Below are 23,047 nucleotides of genomic sequence, written 5' to 3' on the forward strand. Positions count from 1 at the left end.
ATTGGTTCTTAGACGAGAACACCATGGCTTTGAGATTAGATGGATGGATGGACAGATGGATGACAGACAGATGGACAGACAGGAAAAAAATGTAGGGGGGTTAAAGCTTATTTCTTTTAGGAAAAAAAGCGGCTTTTTTTCCAAACAAAGAAATGAGCTGCCAGCATATCATTTCTTTGTGTTTCAAGACCATAGGACCGTCATGAACCTTTCTAAGCATGTCTGGACACAGGGGAAAGCGTACAAATAGAGTAAGTACACACAGAATGAGCGTGCGAAAGGGGAACATGTAGTATTGGAGAGTATACATGAGGGTATCTGCTTGTAGATTATTCCCATGAGGAAAGAACAGACACAGTGTTCATTATGGAGAAGAATATAAAATATAATGTCAAAAGTTCATGCCAAAGAAAAGGCACATATGGCTTATTAGCAGTGGCCCCTCTTGAGAAATCACTCGGTCCACAATCAGTTATATTTAGTGAGAGATTTTCTTGGATTAAGTTGTGGTTCAGGACAATGAAGGAAGTTCCTACTTAACCCAGGCCATCAATGACAATCGATATTGATGACACCAACCATAGTGGGAAGATGAGGACACTGGAGTTAGCATAAAAAAAAAAAATTTTTTTTTTTTTTTTGAGGAGGATTTACCACAGTGAATACTACTCGATTCAGGTTCCCGGAGCTCCCCTCCACTCCGCAGAGGTTGGGGTCCCATATTCTTCATGTATATGGAAAATAATATGACCAAAGCCCTAGGGAGAAGCTTAAGAGTCCATAAAAATCTTGGTGGAACTTTTTCATTGGTTCTTGGCTTATAGTGGCACCTTCCAGACTGCCTAGTGCCCAAACTCAAATGATTTGAATAGACTTATTTCCTTCATTGCTCTTCAGCAACCATCCCCACACATTGTCACACAGAGAAAGCTCATTTTTCAGCCAAAGGCTTTTTCCTTTACAGCAATAGTAGTAAGATTGCCAACCAGCACAAATTTAGTTAAGGTTTCCTCTGATTCTTGATTACATGGTAGTGAGAAACCTTTTGGGATGCTGGGAGGCTCAGAGCAGAGGAGAGCTGATGACAACTAAAACCATCCTGAGGTATTCCATACAGAATGGAGTTGCTGTTTCTGCTAACATGATGCCCAAGTTCTACCATGATTTCCACCTCCTTTTTTTTTTTTTTTACAAGATAAAATAAATTTTTATTATTTTTTTAATCATTTTTGTTGTGCTTTAAGTGAAAGTTTACAAATCAAGTCAGTCTCTCACACAAAAACCCATATACACCTTGCTACATACTCCCAATTACTCTCCCCCTAATAAGACAGCCCGCTCCCTCCCTCGACTCTCTCTTTTTGTGTCCATTTCGCCAGCTTCTAACCTCCTCTACCCTCTCATCTCCCCTCCAGGCAGGAGATGCCAACTTAGTCTCAAGTGTCCACCTGATCCAAGAAGCTCACTCCTCACCAGCATCCCTCTCCAACCCACTGTCCAGTCCAATCCATGTCTGAAGAGTTGGCTTCGGGAATGGTTCCTGTCCTGGGCCAACAGAAGGTCTGGGGTCCAAGACCACCGGGGTCCTTCCAGTCTCAGTCAGACCATTAAGTCTGGTCTTTTTATGAGAATGTGGGGTCTGCATCCCACTGTTCTCCTGCTCCCTCAGGGGTTCTCTGTTGTGTTCCCTGTCAGGGCAGTCATCGGTTGTAGCCGGGCACCATCTACTTCTTCTGGTCTCAGGCTGATATAGTCTCTGGTTCATGTGACCCTTTCTGTCTCTTGGGCTCATAGTTACTTTGTGTCCTTGGTGTTCTTCATTCTCCTTTGATCCAGGTGGGTTGAGACTCATTGATGCATCTTAGATGGCTGCTTGCTAGCGTTTAAGATCTCAGACGCCACTCTTCAAAGTGGGAGGCAGAATGTTTTCTTAATAGATTTTGTTATGCCAATTGAATTAGATGTCCCCTGAAACCATGGTCCCCAAACCCCTGCCCCTACTACGCTGGCCTTCAAAGCATTCAGTTTATTCAGGAAACTTCTTTGCTTTTGGTTTAGTCCAGTTTTGCAGACCTTCCCTGTATTGTGTGCTGTCTTTCCCTTCACCTAAAGTAGTTCTTATCTACTATCTAATTAGTGAATACCCCTCTCACACTCTCCTTCCCTCCCCCTTCTCGTAACCACAAAAGAATGTTTTCTTCTCAGTTTAAACTATTTCTCAAGGTCTAATAATAGTGGTCTTATACAATATTTGTCCTTTTGTAACTGACTGATTTCACTCAGTATAATGCCTTCCAGGTTCTTCCATGTTATGAAATGTTTCACAGATTCATCACTGTTCTTCATCGATGCGTAGTATTCCATTGTGTGAACATACCATCATTTATTTATCCATTCATCTGATGAAGGGCACCTTGGTTGCTTCCATCTTTTTGCTATTGTAAACAGTGCTGCAGTGAACATGGGTGTGCATATCTGTTCGTGTAAAGGCTCTTATTTCTCTAGGATATATTCCGAGGAGTGGGATTGATGGATTGTATGCTAGTTCTATTTCTAGCTTTTTAAGGAAGCACCAAATCGATTTCCAAACTGGTTGTACCATGTTACATTCCCACCAGCAGTGTATAAGTGTTCCAATGTCTCCACAGCCTCTCCAACATTTATTATTTTGTGTCTTTTGGATTAATGCCAGCCTTGTTGGAGTGAGATGGAATCTCATTGTAGTTTTGATTTGCATTTCTCTAATGGCTAATGATTGTGAGCATTTCCTCATGTATCTGTTAACTACCTGAATGTCTTCTTTAGTGAAGTGTCTATTCATATCTTTTGCCCATTTTTTAATTCACTTATTTGTCTTTTTGTAGTTGAATTTTTGCAGTATCATGTAGATTTTAGAGATCAGGCACTGATCAGAAATGTCATAGCTAAAAGCTTTTTCTCAGCCTGTAGGTAGTCTTTTTACTCTTTTGCTGAAGTCTTTGGATGAGCATAGGTGTTTGATTTTTAAGAGCTCCCAGTTATCTAGTTTTTCTTCTGCATTTAGTAATATTTTGTATACTGTTTATGCCATGTATTAGGGCTCCTAACATTGTCCCTATTTTTTCTTCCATGATCTTTATCGTTTTAGATTTTATATTTAGGTCTTTGATTCATTTTGAGCTCATTTTTGTGCATGGAGTGAGGTATAGGTCTTGTTTCTTTTTTTTGCAGATGGATATCCAGTTATGCCAGCACCATTTGTTAAAAAGACTGTCTTTTCCCCATTTAACTGTTTTGGGGGCCTTTCTCAAATATCAACTGCTCATATGTGGATGGATTTATGTCTGGATTCTCAATTCTGTTTCATTGGTCTATGTATCTGTTGTTGTTCCAATACCAGGCTGTTTTGACTACTGTGGCGGTATAATAGGTTCTAAAATCAGGTAGAGTGAGGCCTCCCACTTTGTTCTTCTTTTTCAGTAATGCTTTACTTATCCGGGTCCTCTTTCCCTTCCATATGAAGTTGGTGATTTGTTTCTCCATCTCATTAAAGAATGCCGTTGGGATTTGGATCAGAATTGCGTTAAATGTATAGGTCGCTTTTGGTAGATTAGACATTTTTATAATGTTAAGTCTTCCTGTCCATGAGCAAGGTATGTTTTTCCACTTATGTAGGCCTCTTTTGGTTTCTTGCAGAAGTGTGTTGTAGTTTTCTTTGTATAAGTCTTTTACATCTCTGATAAGATTTATTCCTAAGTATTTTATCTTCTTGGGGGCTAGTGTAAATGGTATTGATTTGGCAATTTCCTCTTCGATGTTCTTTTTGTTGGTGTAGAGGAATCCAACTGATTTTTGTATGTTTATCTTATATCCGGATACTCTGCTGAACTATTAGTTTCAGTAGTTTTCTGGAGGATTCCTTAGGGTTTTCTCTGTATAACATCATGTCGTCTGCAGATAGAGATAATTTTACTTCTTCCTTCCCAGTCTGGATGCCCTTTATTTCTTTGTCTAGCCTAATTGCTCTGGCTAGGACCTCCAGCACAATGTTGAATAAGATTGGTGATAAAGGGCATCCTTGTCTGGTTCCCGTTTTCAAGGGAAATGCTTTCAGGCTCTCTCCACTTAGGATGATGTTGGCTGTCAGGTTTGTATAAATGCCCTTCATTATGTTGAGGAATTTTCCTTCTATTCTTATTTTGCTGAGCGTTTTTATCTTGAATAGGTGTTGAACTTTGTCAAATGCCTTTTCTGCATCAATTGGTAAATCATGTGATTCTTGTCTTTTGTTTTATTTATGTAGTTAATTACATTAATTGTTTTTCTAATGTTGAACCATCCATGCATACCTGGTACGAACCCCACTTGGTCATGGTGAATTATTTTTTGATATGTTGTTGAATTTTATTGGCTAGAATTTTGTTGAGGGTTTTTGCATCTACATTCATGAGGGATAAAGGTCTGTAATTTTCTTTTTTTGTGGTGTCTTTACCTGGTTTTGGTATCAGGGATATGCTGGCTTCATAGAATGAGTTTGGGAGTATGCCATCCTTTTCTGTGCTCTGAAGTACCTTTAGTAGTAGTGGTGTTAACTCTTCTCTGAAAGTTTGGTAGAATTCTCCAGTGAAGCCGTTAGGGCCAGAGTTTTTTTTTTTGTTGGGAGTTTTTTTTTGTTACCTTTTCAATCTCTTCTTTTGTTATGGGTCTATTTAGTTGTTCTACCTCTGTTTGTGTTAGTTTAGGTAGGTAGTGTGTTTCTAGGAAATTATCCATTTCGTCTATGTTTTCAAATTTGTTAGAGTACAGTTTTTCATAGTAATCTGATATGATTCTTTTAATTTCAGTTTGGTCTGTTATAATATCGCCCATCTCATTTCTTATTCAGGTTATTTGCTTCCTCTCCTGTTTTTCTTTTGTCAGTTTGGCCAATGGTTTATCAATTTTGTTAATTTTTTTCAAAGAACCAGCTTTTGGTCTTTTTAATTCTTTCAATTGTTTTTCTGTTTTCTCTTTCATTTAGTTGTGCTCTAATTTTTATTATTTGTTTTCTTCTGGTGCCTGAGGGTTTCTTTTCTTGCTCTTTTTCTGTTTGTTCAAGTTGTAGGGATAATTCTTTGATTTTGGACCTTTCTTCTTTTGGGATGTGTGCATGTATTGATATAAACTGACCCCTGAGTACTGCTTTCACTGTGTCCCAAAGGCTCTGATAGGAAGTGTTTTAATTCTCATTGGATTCTCTGAATTTCTTTATTCCATCCTTAATGTCTTCTATAATGCAGTCTTTTTTGAGCAGGGTATTGTTCAGTTTCCAAGTGTTTGATTTCTTTTCCCTGCTTTTTCTGTTATTGATTTCCACTTTTATGGCCTTATGGTCAGAGAAGATGCTTTGTAATATTTCAATGTTTTGGATTCTGCTAAGGCTTGCTTTATGACCTAATATGTGGTCTATTCTAGAGAATGTTCCATGTGCACTAGAAAAGAAAGTATAGTTGATTGCTGTTGGGTGGAGTGTTCTGTATATGTCTACGAAGTCAAGTTGGTTGATTGTAGCATTTAGATCTTCCGTGTCTTTTTTGAGCCTCTTTCTGGATGTCCTGTCCTTCACTGAAAGTGGTGTGTTAAAGTCTTCTACTATTATTGTGGAGCTGTCTATCTCACTTTTCAATGCTGGTAGAGTTTGTTTTATGTATCTTGGCGCCCTGTCATTGAGTGCATAAATATTTAATATGGTTATTTCTCCTTGGTATATTGTCCCTTTAATCATTCTATAGTGTCCTTCGTTATCCTTTATGATGGATTTAACTTTAAAGTCTATTTCGTCAGAAATTAATATTGCTACTCCTGCTCTTTTTTGATTGTTGTTTGCTTGATACATTTTTTTCCATCCTTTGAGTTTTAGTTTGTTTGTGTCTCTAAGTCTAAGGTGTGTCTCTTATAGGCAGCGTATAGACGGATCTTGTTTTTTAATCCATTCTGCCACTCTCTGTCTCTTTATTGGTATATTTAGTCCATTTACATTCAGGGTAATTATGGATAGATATGAATTTAGTGCTATCATTTTGATGTCTTTTTTTGTGTGTTGTTGACAGTTTCTTTTTCCCACTTAATTTTACATGCTGAGTAGGTTATCTTTATATATTGTCCTTTCCTCATATTCGTTGTTGTTGATTTTGTTTCTGCCAAGTCTCTATTTTTTTCTTGTATTTTATTTTGATGAGTAGGATAGTTTGTCTCCTTTGTGGTTACCTTATTATTTACCCCTATTTTTCTAAATTTAAACCTAACTTTTATTTCTTTGTATCCCTGTATCTTCCTCTACGTATGGAAGATCTGTGATTACATTTCTTAGTCCCTCTTTATTGTTGTAATGTTGTCTTCTTTTATATAATAACATCGCTTTACCCTGTATTGAGCTTTTTTCTTATAATCTTGCTTTGTTTTTTTGATTTCGCTGTCTAGGTTGACTTCTGATTCCTCTGCCCAGTGTTTTAGTCTTGGGTTGATACCTGATATTATTGATTTTCTAGCCAAAGAACTCCCTTTAGTATTTCTTGTAGTTTTGGTTTGGTTTTTACAAATTCCTTAAACTTCTGTTTATCTGGAAATGTCCTAATTTCACCTTCATATTTAAGAGACAGTTTTGATGGATATATGATTCTTGGATGGCAATTTTTCTCCTTCAATTTTTTAAATATGTCATCCCATCGCCTTCTTGCCTGCATGGTTTCTGCCGAGTAGTCCAAGCTTATTCTTATTGGCTGTCCTTTGTAGGTGACTTTTCGTTTATCCCTCGCTGCTTTTGTAATTCTCTCTTTATCTTTGGTTTTGGCAAGTTTGATTATAATATGTCTTGATGACTTTCTTTTAACATCTACGTTATGTGGAGTTCGATGAGCGTCTTAGATAGATATCTTCTCATCTTTCACGATATCAGGGAATTTTTCTGCCAACAAATCTTCAACAATTCTCTGTGTATTTTCTGTTATCCCTCCCTGTTCTGGTTCTCCAATCACTCGTAGGCTATTTCTGTTGATAGAGTCCCACATAATTCCTAAGGTTTCTTCATTTTTTTAAAACTCTTTTATCTGATTTTTCTTCAAATATATTAGTGCCAAGTGATTTATCTTCAAGTTAAGAAATTCTGGCTTCTACTTGCTCAATTCTGCTCCTCTGACTTTCTATTGAGTTGTCTACTTCTGTAATTTTATTGTTAATCTTCTGAATTTCTGATTGCTGTCTGTGGATTTTTCCAGCTTATTAAATTTTTCAATATGTTCCTGAATAATCTTTCTAATTTCTTCAGTTGCTTATCTGTGTGTTCCTTGGCTTGTTCTGCGTATTACCTCATTTCCTTCCTGATGCCTTGAAGGGTTCTGTACATTAATCTTTTGTATTCTGGCTTTGGTAATTCCAGGAATGCACTTTCATCTAGAAGATCCCTGGATTCTTTGTTTTGAGAGCATGTTGAGGTGATCATTGTTCGTTTCTTTATGTGACTTGATATTGACTGTTGTCTCCGAGCCACCTATAAGTTATTGTATTAGTTTATGCTTGCTTACTGTGTCATAGCTGCTTGCTTTGTTTTGTTTTGGTATACCCCTATGGGTTGCTTGAGTGAGCTAGCTTGATTATTTTTGCTTTTGGAGCTCTGGTGTCCTGTCCCCAGCTGGCTAGAGCTGTTATCAGGTATATCAATCTAGGAGTCCATTCAGTTTTCTTGTATGAGTTCAGCTCAGGTGTCCAGGTAGCTGATCATCAAGTGTGTGGTACAGGCTCTGTCCTACAGTCTTAGAGGGGCAGGGGTGATTGGCGTTTATACCACATCTGATTGCAGCAGGGGGTCACGCTCTGAACAAGGCAGGGGGCTGAGAACCGACCCCCAAGTGTCTCTGAGGAAAACGTGTCTCTGTTCCTTAGAGCATGCTGGTGGGTGGGCTCTGCAGAGGGACCATGGGCACCCAAAGATTTTGTTGTAAGGACTGGGAGGTACCAGTTATCCCTGGGCCCCTGTCGTGGGTGGCTGGGCAACCCAAGTGGAGCCACCAGTTCTTAGGTCCCTGTTGTGGGTAGGTGAGGACCTTGTTTAATAGGCAAAGCAATGTCAGACATCAGACACCCACCTCTCCACCGCACAGCTGAAACAGTTGGAGTCTGCCAACAAGGGCCTGTTCTCCCAAAATAGGCCCACACAGGTCCATGCGGAAGGGAAACGTGCTCAAAGTCCACAGACCGTTTATGCCTGGACAGTAGCTGCTTCTGTCCTGAGCTCCCCCGGTTAGTGGAGCTGGCAAATTATCTTTTCCCCCAATTACAAATTTTTTCCTTCTCCAAGGCCAGAAGCATGGCTCTAGGCGCTCAACAGGGCCTATCTCAGGCCCAGGGAATTCTCCTGCTGAAGCCAGCTTGGGGGTGGGGGTATATGGTAAAATATATGCAAGTACTTAGCTTTTGCCAAGGGCGCCGTTCTTCTCAGATTTCGGAGGTGTGAGTAGGCTGTGTGGCTGGCTGCTTCTCCCTGAGGAAACTGCGGCTGAATGCTAGTACCAGAACACCGCCGCCTCGGCTCCGGGAATAGTGCCTGAGGGCTCCCCGCGATTCAGGTCCAGTAACTCCTCTCCGCTTCTGAACATTCTCTTCCTCCCCCTGCCCCTCAGTTCATTTTCTAAGCTTGCCTTTGAAGCTCAGGGCCCCCAGCTTGTCACAAATATACTCATTTCACTTGTTTTTTCCAGTCTTTGTTGTAAAGAGTGCTCGCCGGAAGTGTCTGTCTATTCCGCCATCTTGGCTCCACCTCTCTACCTCCTTTTGAAACATAGTGTAGGGTCAGTCTGAGAATCCTTAGAAGATATGATGTCTTGTAGTTTCTAGGCTCTGAGCCAAACTTCTAATGACTTCACACCCTTCAGAGAATGCTTAAGAGGAAAGAATGGCATATCTTATGTCTTGCATTCTCGGTTTCTGCCCACATATCAGAGAAGTTACAGCTCCTCCATGTGTAAACATTGATGAAATTCCTTCATTAGAGCACATGTAAGAATAACATTAAGATCATAAAAGGCCAGAGAAATTGCTACTTACAGTTTCTTCTAAGTCTTTTGTGTTTTCTCTACAGCCATATCTCTGATCAGTAATGTCCAGTTCATTGTGGCTATTAAAAACTCTTTGCTTCTAATTAATGACTTCTTTGTCATAAAGAAACATGGGAGTCTCTGTCTCTCAGTCCCGGAGAAGTCTCCTCTCTCCAGCCTGCATCTCAGAAGAAATCACTGCCATTGCCTTTTCCTTTCTCATTTTCCCAGTTAGAAACTCGAAAGAAGATAGGGATCTCTTTATCAGAAAATCCCTTCTTTAAGCTAAATAAATCAGATGGTAGATGGGAGAGAAGCTTGTGGCTCCTGTTCTGACTTAACTCATCTATGAAAGATTAGACTAATGTGCTGCAGAGAGGAGTCAACATTGGTGCACTGTAAAGAAGCAGATGGAACTCTCCTTAGAAAAAAAGGTTTCCATTCTTTGAGTTACTGGCACCAACTGTGAACCTTTTCCTAGGGCCTTAACCCCTGGTATTGGATAGGAGGTTAGACTAGGTGATCACAAAGGTGCATTTCATTCCAATTTCAGGCCTCTAAGTGTTTTCAGTGATTCTAAGAGCTGATGTCTCCCTGTTTCACTTAGGGCCAGACACCAAATTAATGCAGAACAGTGGAAAGTCCACCTTTAAACGGACACACATAGATCATCTCATGAATGTCCTTGTGATCTGGGTGAGTTAAAGACTTTTTCTCAGTTTCTTTACAAATAGACTTACTTCCCTTCCTTCCCCAGGAGTAACTGGTATTTCCAACTCAGAATTTAGTTGTTTGAAAGTCTCAAACAGTTTCAGGACCCCAAAGACTAATGTCTGAAGCAGAAAACAAGAAAGCCAGTTTACAAGGGCTGTGATGGAGGACAGTCACAATTTGTTTAAGTAGATTTTTATCTTTGATTAGCGGTACCAGAATGGATCAAGAATCCAGCTCTAAAAATTAAAACTCATTTTTATTTACTCAGAGCCAGTTTTACTAATGACTACCTTAATAAATAAAACCTTACTTAGACTACTTAGAACGCCTTATGCAAACTAATGATTTTCAAATTGTATTTCTTCAGAGGAGTATTAAGGTCTCTTGCAAAGAAAATAGAGGCGGTCAAGTGGGTTTTGTTCTGGCCTTCCTATTCTATAGTTTCTTCTTAGAAAGAACATTATCTGTTCTATAAGATTTCAGTTGGAAAAATAGAGGGTTCTAAGTGAAAAGACAACCCACACAATGGGAGAAAATGTTTGTAAGTCCAATATATAAAGTACTCTTACAACTTAATAATAAAAAAAAAAAATCCAGTTAAAAATGGGCAATAGATCTGAATAGACATTTCTCCAAAGAACGTATACAAATGGCTAATAAGCATATGAAAAAGATGCTCAGCATCATTAGTCATCAGGGAAATCCAAATCAAAACCACAGGAGACCATTTCAAATCCATTAGGATGGCTAGAATCAAAAAGTAAGATAAGAACAAGTACTGGTGAGAATGTATAGAAGTCAGGACCCTTATACACTGCGGGTGGGAACATAAAATGGTCCAGCCACTTTGGAAAACAGTCTAGCACTTCCTCCAACAATTAAATATACAGTTACAACATGACCCAGCAATCCTACTCCTAGGTATACACCAAAGAGAAATGAAAACATGTATTTGCCATCCAATCCCAAACAAGAGAACGCCTTTCTAAAGAAATTTAACAACCTATCTGGGGGAAGACTAGGGCCTCAAAAGTGGGTCTTAGCACTCCAGAGTAAAGTCCACTGAATTTTAAATTTGGGGGGCTTAAGTTTGCCTGCAAGCTCCTTGTGAACCTTAGAGTGAAGGTTATCAAACAGCACATACTACCTACCTACACAGAACTCATAGAGTCTTCTCATTCAGGGGAGCAGCCTGTTTGGGAAACAGAATAAACCAAAGAAAATGAAACCCATTCCAGCCACCTATAATGATCAAACTATTCTTTTACACATGCTTTTTAAGTGGACTAGAAGGAAATCAGTAGCACAAAAGAGGAGGATGAAGATGAACAAGTAGAATAACTGACCCTGGAAGAAACAGGTTATAAATCAGGAAAGAGAAAAGAAAAGAACTTTTTAAAAGTTTCTATTACTATCCTCAGAGAGAAGCAATTGCATACATAAAATAAGAATAGGTTGCTAAGAAAGTAAAGCAGTTTAAGAACAATAACAACAAAATTTATTGGAAAATAAAAATGAGATTGCTGAAATTAAAAAGCCAATAAAAGCGCTGAAATAAAATGTCAACTCTCAAAAAGACAAAGTACGAGAGAAATACTTTTTTCTTAATGGAGGACTAAATCAGGAGGTCCCAAATCTATCTACCAAAAGTATGAGAAAGAAAAAAATGGAGGGGACAACATTGTCAAAGAAATAGTAGGAAAATATTTCGTAGAATTGAAGAAGGGTATGAGTTCCAGATTTATAACACTCACTAAGCATCAGGGTTGCTATGAGTCGGAATCAACTTGAAGGCAGTGGGTTTGATTTTGGGTTTTTTGGTTTAAGCATCGTCAAATTTGAGAGCTCCAAGGGTATAGAGAAGACCTTCAAAATTTTCCATAGGGATAAGAATAAAATAGCGACAAAAAAATAAGAAATAGATTAGCATCAGATTTTTCACCAGCACCACTGGATCCTAGTAACCGGTGGGGTGATACCTTTAAGGTTTCTAGTAAGAATTATTTTGACCTAGAAATCTATACCCAGGCAAACTACAAATCAAGTGAGAAAGCAAACTCGTTCCTGCCTTAGGACCTTTACACTTGCTGACAACGTTTGTCCCCAGGTCTGTGCATGGTTTGCTTCCTTTTATCATTCAGTGCTACCTTTTCAGAGACGCCTTCTCTGCCTGTCTAAAGTAGCCACCTTCCGAGGCTCTCTTTATTCTATTAACCTATTTTATTTTCTTTTTGGCACTTATCACTAGTTAAATTGTATGTGGTCACTTCTTAACTTGTTTATTGTCCACTTCTCTCCACAGGATTGTAAACTCTCTGAGGTTTACAATGGGAACTCCATTATTATTTGTTGAGTGAATGAATAAATGAATGAATATCTTAGCTACCAGATTGGGTAGAAATCATCTCTATAACCGTGACAGTGTCTTGCACAAAGTAGTGCTCAGGAAATATCTGTTGAATGAAGAAGTGTTCTTGAATTAGCTAGGTTCTTATCAGCTTAGCAGTTGTGTGTGTGTGTGTGTTTGTGTGTGTGTGTGTGTGAGTGAGATGTTTTTCCCAGAACATTGTCAATGTAGTCAGTTGTAATAAATGCTCAGTTCTTAAAGTAAGCTGAAGGAGAAATCCTTCGTGATTTAAACACTTCGTTTTTTTTCCATTTTTGGAAATGTTTCTTAGGGGGGAAAACCTGCCAGACACAGGAAGCATGTTTAGCAAAGCTGCTTGCAGGTGAACCCACAGCTGATCTGGGAGTTTGAGCCCTTTCCTCTCCCCAGTGACCTGAACTCAACAGTGGCAAGGCTTTCTGAATCCTGGGCTGTTAAGTAGGAGTATATTTGTAAAGCAAATAAGCAGAGTGCTTGAAATTTGAATGATGCCAGAAATCCAGGATATAGTTGTGGGGGAAGACACAGTGTTAAGCATAAATGTGAAAGGCCACTTTGTGAGGCCTGGGAGCTTCACTGTGACAGCCAGTGAGTGGCCTTAGTTCTTAGTGATCTGAGTTGAGTCTGTTTCAGCCTTTACTAGGACCACTGTTTTCTAAATGGAAGACTGTCTACTCTTCTTGAGTCTAACCTTGGCTCTGGTAATAAACAGCCTCTAAAGTTTATAGTAACCAAACTAATGATTTCTTGTTTCTTTCTTCCTATTTTAAAGTGGTTTACCAATAAACCACACCACAATAATAAGAAAGACAGAACATTCCCAAGGGCTTAGAAAGCTTCAGGATGGCAGGGAAAGCTCTAGGAATGAGGAGAGAGCAGAGTATGACACTCTGTCCCTGCAGGGCTCAGGGTGACAGGAAGCCCTGCCTTCTGGGGTTTAGTCTAATAGAGGTGGTCTTGCTTTCTCATAGTTCAGTATGAGCAGAAAGATCTGGTTCCGGGGGACTCATGGTCTGACAGTGGAAGCAGACCACATCACTGAAAGCCATGGGCAATTTTCAGTTATCCAGGCAACAGTGAGTAAGCAGGGGTTTTGAAGGTCACCCTGTGTTTCCCCCACAGCTTTGGAGGGTATCAAATTATTTATTCTAATCATTTTAGCTTCACCATTTTTTTCCCACTAGAACTGATGAAGCAGGGCCAGAGAAGTGGCAGGTAGAGGAATATGGTCTCAAGTTAAATATTGGCCACACAGACTATCCAAAAATGAAAGCAGGGTCAGTAGAACTCATCATTGACACTTGATATGAACCATGAGGCTAGATCTGCTTTCACATGACTCATTGAAGAAAAGGATGGGGAAGTGGGAATAAGATTGATAAGGAAGGGTTGTACGGCCCAGAGAGATCTTTATCACAAAGAGTTGAGCTACTCAGTGTGAATTGGCCCTGGACTAGGAGTAAAAACAGATTTTATTCTGCTCTATCCTGATCCTTCTCTGTTTTGTTTGTTCTTCCTTCATTCAACTCTCAAATCTCAGTTTTTTATATTGAATAACATTAAGGATTTATCATTAATTGTTTTAAAGTGATAAAGGTATTGTGGTTGTTGTTAAATAAGATTATCTTTTAGAACTATATTTTAAACTGTTTACAGAGGAAATGATACAATGTCAGAGATTTGCTTAAAAATGTTAGATGGCAGGGGAGAAGAGGTTTAGATGAAATAAGAGTGGCCATGAGTTCATAACTGTTGAAGCTGGGTGATGTGGACATGGGGGTCCACTGTACTGTTTATATAGTTTTATATGTGTTTGAAATTTTTTATAATAAAAAGTTTTTTAAATTCTCAATTTCTGAGAAATGGTCCCAATCAGATCAGCTCCTCCTGCATTTCTGCTCTTCAAAAACTTCCCTATTAGTGAAGCCCAAGCCCACTGCCATCAATTTCAACTCATAGCAATCCTGTAGGACAGAGTAGAACTGCCTCTATAGGGTTTCCAAGGAGTGGCTGGGTGGATGCAAACTACCAACCTTTTGGCTAGCAGCCAAGTTCTTAACTAGGGCTCCAGCAGTGAAGATTCAGGGCTTAGTGCCTGAGCCGATGACCTTCTGCCTACTCACAAACAAAGATGAGACTTCTGGTCATCATCTCTCCCCATCAACAGGGCAGGCAATTTGCATAATCTCTAGCAGAGGGGATGAGTTGCCTCGAGCTAACTACACTTTGTAACCAAGGGCACAAGTCTGTAGACAGTTGGGTAGAGTAGAGGTGGTTCACAGTAACATCATGCATGTCTTCTCTAGAGGCATGTGAGAATACACGGCTAGTGGGAATGTAAAATGGTACAACCATTTTGAAAACAGTTTGGCAGTTTCTTAAAAAGTTACACGTGAATTTGCGATACAACCCAGTAATTCCACTCCTAGATATCTACCTAAAGGAAGTGAAAGCATATGCCCATGCGGAGACTTACAATGTAGCTTTATTTGTAATAGCCAAATACTGGCACCAACCTGGATGTCCTACAGAAGGTAAATGAGTAAACAAATTGTGGTATATTCGTACAACAGAATGCTGCTCAGCAATAAAAAGGAATGAACTATGTATAGATACAAAAACATTGATGAATCCTAAAATAATTATGCTGAGTGAAAGAAGGCAGACAAAAAAGTATATATACCATATGATCCCATTTAAATAAAATTCTAAAAGATGCAAACTAATCTATAGTGACAGAAAACAGATTAGTGGTTTCCTGGAAACCAGGAGAAGGGAAATGTGGAAGGAGGAATTACAAAGGATAGTGACTTGAAGGGGACATGAGGGTGGGTTCTGGGGTACTGAAAATGTTCTGTTTCTTCAGATGAGTACTAGTTCCATTAGTGTGATTACTTTGGGAAAATTCGTCAATTTATATATTCGTGATTTTCTTTGTGCATTATACTTAAATTCAAAGCTAAAAAATTAAACATAGACGGTATCAGATTAATCAGGAACTACAAGTAGTATAGTTGTGTTAGTCAAAGTAAGATGATTAATATAACAACCTCACAGTCTCAGTGACAGTAGAGTATAATTTCTTGCTCATGTGGCAATCCAGTGAAGTTTTTGGGGGAAAGGCATTTAATTTTAATATTAATATATTTTAGTTATTATCTTCCTTTCACATCCCTAAGATGGCTTCTGCTGGGCTTTCTTTGCTATTCTATACTACTGCCTAGAGCCTGTGAACTATAAGGCTTCCTTGGCCTCCAAAGAGAGGGAAAAGCTTTGTTGAGAGATAAGGCTTAGACGAAATGTTAATTTAATTCTTTTTTTTTTTTAATAGATTTTCTTGTTTTTAGCCAGCATGTGTATCGTCCTAGCCATTGGACATGGCATTTGGGAATATAAGAAAGGCTACTACTTCCAGACTTTTCTGCCATGGGAAGAATATGTTTCTTCATCATTTGTCTCTGCCCTCCTCATATTCTGGTCCTACTTCATTATTCTCAACACTGTAGTGCCAATTTCCCTCTACGTCAGGTAGGTTTCTTTGGTCACACTGGGTTATGGGAAGAGGAACTGACTTCATACTTCCTGTATTTCCCCAACTAGAGTGTGAACTTTTAGAAAGCACAGACTACATGTGTGCCCTTTAACTCTTTACCTCGTACAGTGGCTGTATATAGAATACTACTAAGAAATATATAGAGACTGCATAAATATTTTCCATGTCCAGAACACTGTGATAAATGTTGTTGTTGATGTTAGGTGCCATCGAGTTGGTTCTGACTCATAGCAACCCTTTGTACAACAGAACAAAACACTGCCCAGTCCTGAGCCATCCTCACAATCGTTGTTATACTTGAGCCCATTGTTGCAGCCACTGTGTCAGTCCATCTCCTTGAGGGTCTTCCTCTTTTTTGCTGACCCTCTGCTTTACCAAGTATGTAAAAAGTATGGATGTCCTTCTCCAGGGACTGATCCTTCCTGACAACATGTCCAAAGTATGTGAGACGAAGTCTCGCCATCTTTGCTTCTAAGGAGCATTCTGGCTATACTTCTTCCAAGACAGATTTGTTTGTTCTTCTGCAGTCCATGGTATATTCAGTATTCTTCACCAACACCACAATTCAAAGGCATCAGTTCTTCTTCGGTCTTATTCATTGTCCAGCTTCCACATGTGTTTGAGGCAATTGAAAATACCATGGCTTGGGTCAGGTGCACCTTAGTCCTCAAAGTGACATCTTTGCTTTTTAACACTTTAAAGAGGTCTTTTGCATCAGATTTGCCCAATGCAGTATGTCGTTTGATTTCCTGACTGCCGTTACCATGGACATTGTGGGTCCAAGTGCTAGATACTATGTGGGTTATACAAAAAGAAAATTGTCCTTGCCCTCAAATAACTTACAATGTAAGTGACTAAACAAGATGTACAAATACATGAAACAATATGAAGAAAATGCACACAAATTTGGTGATTTTGAAGCACAGGCCAGGCAGCTTCTAGTTTACCAATGAGGTAGGCTCCACACATTCACTTGTATGTCAGTTCATCAGAACTCAGAATGCATTTTCCCACATAAAAAATGTGGCAAATGGTGAGTTGGTGTGATAGTGGTCTAAGTTGTGGTTCTTAAAAGTAGGAGAAGAAAAGACAAAGGGTATTTCCTCCTCTTTTCATGAACACCTTGGAAAAAAAATTGAAATAGATGAAGTAAGTCTTTACCATACTCTGATCTCCTTTTTCTAGGTTCTGCCTTCCCTTCCACATACACACACCCAAACACATGTTAGCATCCTTCTTTCCAGGTGTTCTAAACCCTGCACTGTGGCATTCCATCCTGAAAAACACCCTTCATAACTAAATTACCTTATTAATTTAATAAGTATTTATTGAGCATCTACTATGTGCCAAGCACTACACCAGGTACTAGGGATAAAACCAAATCAAACCCATTGCCGTCGAGTCAGTTCCAGAGTAGAACTGTCCCATGGGGTTTCAGCTGATGGATTTAAACTGCCAACATTTAGCTTAGTAGCCAAGTGCTTAACTACTGTGTCATCAGGGCTTCGATGTTAGGGATAGAAATATGAATAACCAATAAGACACAGTCCTTTCTCTAGAGAAGCTCACAGTGTAGCTATGGAAACAGATATATAAAAATAATTATCATAAAATATAAAAAATGACGTTAACAGAAATATATAAATGAGTGCTATGGGAGTCTTGAGAAGAAATGGATTAGTTTTGCCTGGGAAGGTTTAGGAAGTTTACTGAAAAGGTAACAGTAAAACTGATATTTGAGGAAAGAGTAGGATTCACCAAGCAGAAAAGAAGAAATGAACATTACAAGCAAAAAGATCAATATGTACAAATATTGGAGGTTTTTAAAAGTTTGGTCTGTGCATAGAATAATGAGTAGCTAGACTATGGTGTTGGATGGTAATTTAGAGTAGATCCAGGGAAGTCTTAAATGCCAGGCCAAGGAGTTTGGATTGTATCCTAAAAGTGGTGAAGAGCCAGCAAAGATCTTTCTAATGAAAGAAATGTGATTAGGCGTAAGAGTTTAGAGATGGCAGAGGATGGGAGGGATCAACACTCCAGGATGGGGACTAGTTAGGAGTAGATGAGGAGGGCCTGAGTACCTCCTCCCTCACCTCAAACAAAAAATCCTTGTCATTCAATGTGGCTGTCGCAGACAGGCATTACAAGTAAAGCAATCTAAATTACTACACGTTAAGTAGGAATAATGATAGGAAGCAGGCCCCTTTAAAGTCATCACTTTTTTAAAATGAAGATGTTTGTTAGCCCTAAAGAATGGATAATGCATGTTATTTGGTGCAGATGAGGAACATGACAAAGGCAATTCAGATAAAATGGAGAGCAGGCTGTTGCAGGTGGGAGTCACCCCACAGGCAGGCTGGCTCTACCCAGAAATTTACCAGAGGATCAGCTCCCATAGCTGTTTCTGATTTTCACAGCTTCTTCCCTTCTTCTTAAACAGAAAAGCTCTCAGTTTTTCAGGTTTCCCTCTTTCCCACCAATGATTTACATGATAGCAGCGATAATCCTTTAGTCCAAGGCAGCCATTTATAAGTAAGATATTACTCTATCAGACTTTGCATTGCTGCAGAAGTTCAAAAATTGTGACTTTCCCTAAACACATTTCAGATGAAGAAAGACTAAAAAAGAAGTATGCCTCAGAAAAGTTCATCAGGTATATCTGGGTCCAGGAGGTATAGCCTTAAGTGATAACGATCAAAGTCAGGGTTATAATGGGTTGGCTGGTGGAGGGGCCCTTTAGATAGGTAGGTTCCTCATAAGGTAGATGCTGTAATTTTTAGATGCTGGCCCTGACCTACCATGTAACTGGTAAGAAGGAAACCAGAATAATGTATTTGCTTGTCCTGCTCTAACCGAGGGCCCTTCTCTTCTTGCTTTTCCTTAGTGTTGAGATAATAAGATTGGGCAGCAGTTACTATATCAACTGGGATCGGGAGATGTTTTATGCACCAAGGAATACACCAGCACAGGCTCGTGTCACCACCCTTAATGAGGAGCTCGGCCAGGTCAAATACGTATTCTCCGACAAAACGGGGACCCTGACACAGAACATCATGATTTTTAACAAGTGTTCTATTAATGGGAAGTTCTATGGTATGCATATCCTGCTTTCCCTGAGTTCTGGGGAGATTCCACTTTGTAGATTGTTTTCAAGAATGATCTAGCTCTAAATCTATGTTGTTGTTGTTAATTTTGACTCATAGCGACCCCATGTAACAGAGTAGAATTTAGGATTTCCTAGGCTGTAATCTTCAAGGGAGCAGATCACCAGGTCTTTCTCCCACAGAGCCACTGTATGAGTTTGAGCTGTCATCCTTTCAGTTAGCAGCCAAGCTCTTAACCATTACACCACCAGGGCTCCTTTCTAAATCTGTAAGCCTCTGGAACTCACATTTACGTCCTATTCTCACAACTATCCCTATTCACGATGCAAAGAACACCCAGCACATTCAGTACTAACCAAAAAGCATTTATTTTGCATGTTATAGATGCAATCCATTGTGTTGGGCATTGGGAATACCAATATGTACAAGACTTCATCTTTGTCCCCAGTGTCTTGAGGAAAAATTATATTAAATCAGATGGAGCAGTCAGTCTATGACAGAAGCTGAAATCTCCTGATTCCCCCTCAGGCCAGTAGTCTTGAGAGAAGCCATCAAATGGTAGGCTTTGATCAGTGTCTCCCAGGCCCAGTCCCTCACGTATTTTATACCATAAGCAGAAGCTCATTTTCGTGATAGTGTTAAGTCCTATGTGTGTAATCATTCATTGCCCAGTGTCCTAGCAGAGGAGGATATTCACATGTAAAAAGCTAGAGCACAGAGAGTGTTCTTTTGGGGTAATGAAAAAGTTTTGAAACTAGAAAGCAGTGGTGGCTGCTCAACATTGTGAATACACTAAATGCCACTGAATATGTCCACTTTAAAATCGTTAATTGTATGTTATGTGAATTTCACCTCAGTTTAAAAAAAGAAGGTTAAAGCATTCTATTTCCTATAACTCCTGCCAAACAATTTTTCATAAGTATAAACTCTGAAGGCTTATTTTTGGATGAGTTGATTTGGGTGAAGATCTTAATTCTCTGACTCATCGTGTAGACCTAACCATGCACTGGGTAAGGTTGAAAAGTGTCACGGGTGTTTCTGGCTTTGGCATCAGACTGTTTTCCATCCCATATGGTCTGTACTACATTGGTCAGGAATCGTAAACACCCTTAGTGCTATTTTCACATCTCCTCTAGGTACCTTTTCTGACTGGAGCCTTTTGAGCTATAAAGTCTCTCATAGATCCAGTGACTAATCTTCCAGCCTCCCCTCACTCTTACCTAAGGGAGAAGGGCTGGGGCCTAGCAGATGATCTCATCTTGCCATTGGCTTGGGGAAAGGAGCTTATTGAGGCACTGACAGGTGGCCTGAGGGAATTTGGGATAGCTTGACTGCAAGTTTAGGATGAAGGAATCAGAATAAATGAGCTTTTAAAAACCCTCCTTTAAATCCTTTGCCAAGTCTATGCTCTGTTTACTTATCAACAGGTGCTGTCTACGACAAGAATGGACAGACAGTTAAAATCTCTGAGGTGAGTGATTACAGCTCCCTTTGAAGTGCACGTGGGAGATGCGTGCAGCTATGCTGCACAGCATCATCTTTTAACACAAATTGGGCTCCCTTAGTACCTGAAATATTAAAAGCTCTTGGTGTTAGTTGCCATCGAATTGGCTTATGTATAGTAGAACTCATGGTAACTTTATGTATAACAGAATGAAACGTTGCCTGGGCCTGTGCCATCTTCGTACTCATTGGTATCTTTGAGTCAATTGAAAAAATTCAAACCTACTGTTATCAAGTCGATTCCGACTCATAGCGACCGTATAGGACAGAGTAGAACTGCCCCATAGAGTGTGCAAGGAGTGCCTGGCAGATTCAAACTGCTGACCTCTTGGTTAGCAGATACAGCACTTAACCACTATGCCACCAGGGTTTCCAAAGTATTATATTAATGACCTATATTTATTTGAGGGGTTTGGTTTGTTTTATAAAATGAAAATAGCTTTATTGGCATTTTTCTGTTAAAAATAATCCATGCTAAATGCAGAACAGAATTTCATATTCTCATGGAATCCAGACTTTCTGGAGCATGGAAGCTGGATGAGCCCCTGAAACTGTTGCTCTGAGATAATCTTTAAACCTTAAACCAAAAATATTCCCTGAAGTCTTCTTCAAGAATAGCTTAGTTTAAGTAGTAAAGAATGTTTGCCTTGAGCACTATGTTCTTTTAAGATTTATCTGTGTAGGATGAAGTTGACAACATCAACTTAGAAGATTAGATTGGAAATTTGGGGGCAGTGAGTTTATGTTAATGGAGGAGGAACAAATCAGAAAAGGAGGGTAAGAATAGTTATAAAACTCAAAGAATGTAATCAGTGTAACTGAATTGTACATGTAGAAATTGTTGAATTGGTGTATTTCTGCTGTGTATATTCTCAAGAACAACAAAAATGAGATAAATTATTTTTTAAAAATCCATGCTTATTGTAAAAAAATCCCAACAATACAGAAATGTATGAAGAAGAAAGTTCAAATGATCCAATTCCTCATTTAGATAACAACGTAAAATTTGGGTGTATATTCTTTCAGATATTTTTCGTATGTATACATACACATACATCTAGATCTAGTTAAATAGGTAGGTAGGTAGGTAGATAGATGGACTGATGGATAAGATCATTGTATGCATGCTATTTTCAGCCTCCTTTTGTTAACTTGACAATATAATGTGCTCATCTTTCCATGTCAGTGAACTAGGTCTACATCATCATTTTGAATGAGTGTATGGTATCCAATTGTATTCCTTCCATCTCCTTTTGATGCTTCCTGAGTCGTTTAATATTTTCCCCATAGAATCCTTCACTTTTGCAACTCAAGGCTTGAATTTTTTCTTCAGTTCTTTCAGCTTGAGAAACGCTGAGCGTGTTCTTCCCTTTTGGTTTTCCATCTCCAGCTCTTTGCACATGTCATTATAATACTTCACTTTGTCTTCCCGAGCCATCCTTTGAAATCTTCTGTTCAGTTCTTTTACTTCATCAGTTCTTCCTTTTGCTTTAGCTGCTCGACATTCGAGAGCAAGTTTCAGAGTCTCCTCTGACATCCATCTTGCTCTTTTCTTTCTTTCCTATCTTTTCAATGACCTCTTGCTTTCTTCATGGATGATGTCCTTGATATTGTAGTCTTTCACCATACCTATTCAATCTGTATGCTGAGCAAATAAGCCGAGAAGCTGGACTATATGAAGAAGAACGGGGCATCAGGATTGGAGGAAGACTCATTAACAACCTGCGTTATGCAGATGACACAACCTTGCTTGCTAAAAGTGAAGAGGACTTGAAGCACTTACTAATGAAGATCAAAAACCACAGCCTTCAGTATAGATTACACCTCAACATAAAGAAAACAAAAATCCTCACAACTGGACCAATGAGCAACATCATGATAAACGGAGAAAAGATTGAAGTTGTTAAGGATTTCATTTTACTTGGATCCACAATCAACAGCCATGGAAGCAGCAGTCAAGAAATCAAAAGACGCATTGCACTGGGTAAACCTGCTGCAAAGGACCTCTTTAAAGTGTTGAAGAGCAAAGATGTCACCTTGAAGACTAAGGTGCGCCTGACCCAAGCCATGGTATTTTCAATCGCATCATATGCATGTGAAAGCTGGACAATGAATAAGGAAGACCAAAGAAGAACTGTCGCCTTTGAATTGTGGTGTTGGTGAAGAATATTGAATATTCCATGGACTGCCAAAAGAATGAACAAATCTGTCTTGGAAGAAGTACATGCTCCTTAGAAGCAAGGATGGCAAGACTGCGTCTTACATACTTTGGACATGTTGTCAGGAGGGATCAGTCCCTGGACAAGGACATCATGCTTGGCAGAGTACAGGGTCAGCGGAAAAGATGAAGACCCTCAACAAGGTGGATTGACACAGTGGCTGCAGCAATGAGCTCAAGCATAACAACAATTGTGAGGATGGCTCAGGACCCGGCAGTGTTTCGTTCTGTTGTGCATAGGGTCGTTATGAGTCAGAACCGGCTCAACAGCACCTAACAACAACAACAACATGGTATCCAATTGTGTTAATGTACCTTAATTTGTTTAATCAATTCCCTCTTTTTATTCTAATTTTTGCTATTATAAATGACATTATGGTAAGCATCCTGGTACATACATTTTTGTCTACTTTTCTAATAATTATTTCCTTAGGATAAACTCCTAAAAGTAAAATGTCTTGGTCAATTGATAGCCACATTTTTAATGCATTTAATATTGCCAAATTGCCCTCCTGATAGATT

The 23,047-nt window shown here is 39.2% G+C and overlaps 1 protein-coding gene across 1 annotated transcript in view; it reads left to right on the plus strand.

Moving 5' to 3' along the window:
• LOC126082416 (phospholipid-transporting ATPase FetA-like) overlaps positions 1–23,047 on the plus strand; it is a 130,068-nt gene that overhangs the window by 81,338 nt on the left and 25,683 nt on the right. The window contains exons 12-15 of the mRNA XM_049894946.1: positions 1,416–1,447; positions 15,479–15,675; positions 18,585–18,793; positions 20,232–20,275. Of these exons, the coding sequence (XP_049750903.1) occupies positions 1,416–1,447; positions 15,479–15,675; positions 18,585–18,793; positions 20,232–20,275 (482 nt within the window). The remainder of the gene's footprint in view (positions 1–1,415; positions 1,448–15,478; positions 15,676–18,584; positions 18,794–20,231; positions 20,276–23,047) is intronic.

The sequence above is a fragment of the Elephas maximus genome, chromosome 9 (assembly GCF_024166365.1).
Source record: "Elephas maximus indicus isolate mEleMax1 chromosome 9, mEleMax1 primary haplotype, whole genome shotgun sequence".
Taxonomy (NCBI): Eukaryota; Metazoa; Chordata; class Mammalia; order Proboscidea; family Elephantidae; genus Elephas; species Elephas maximus.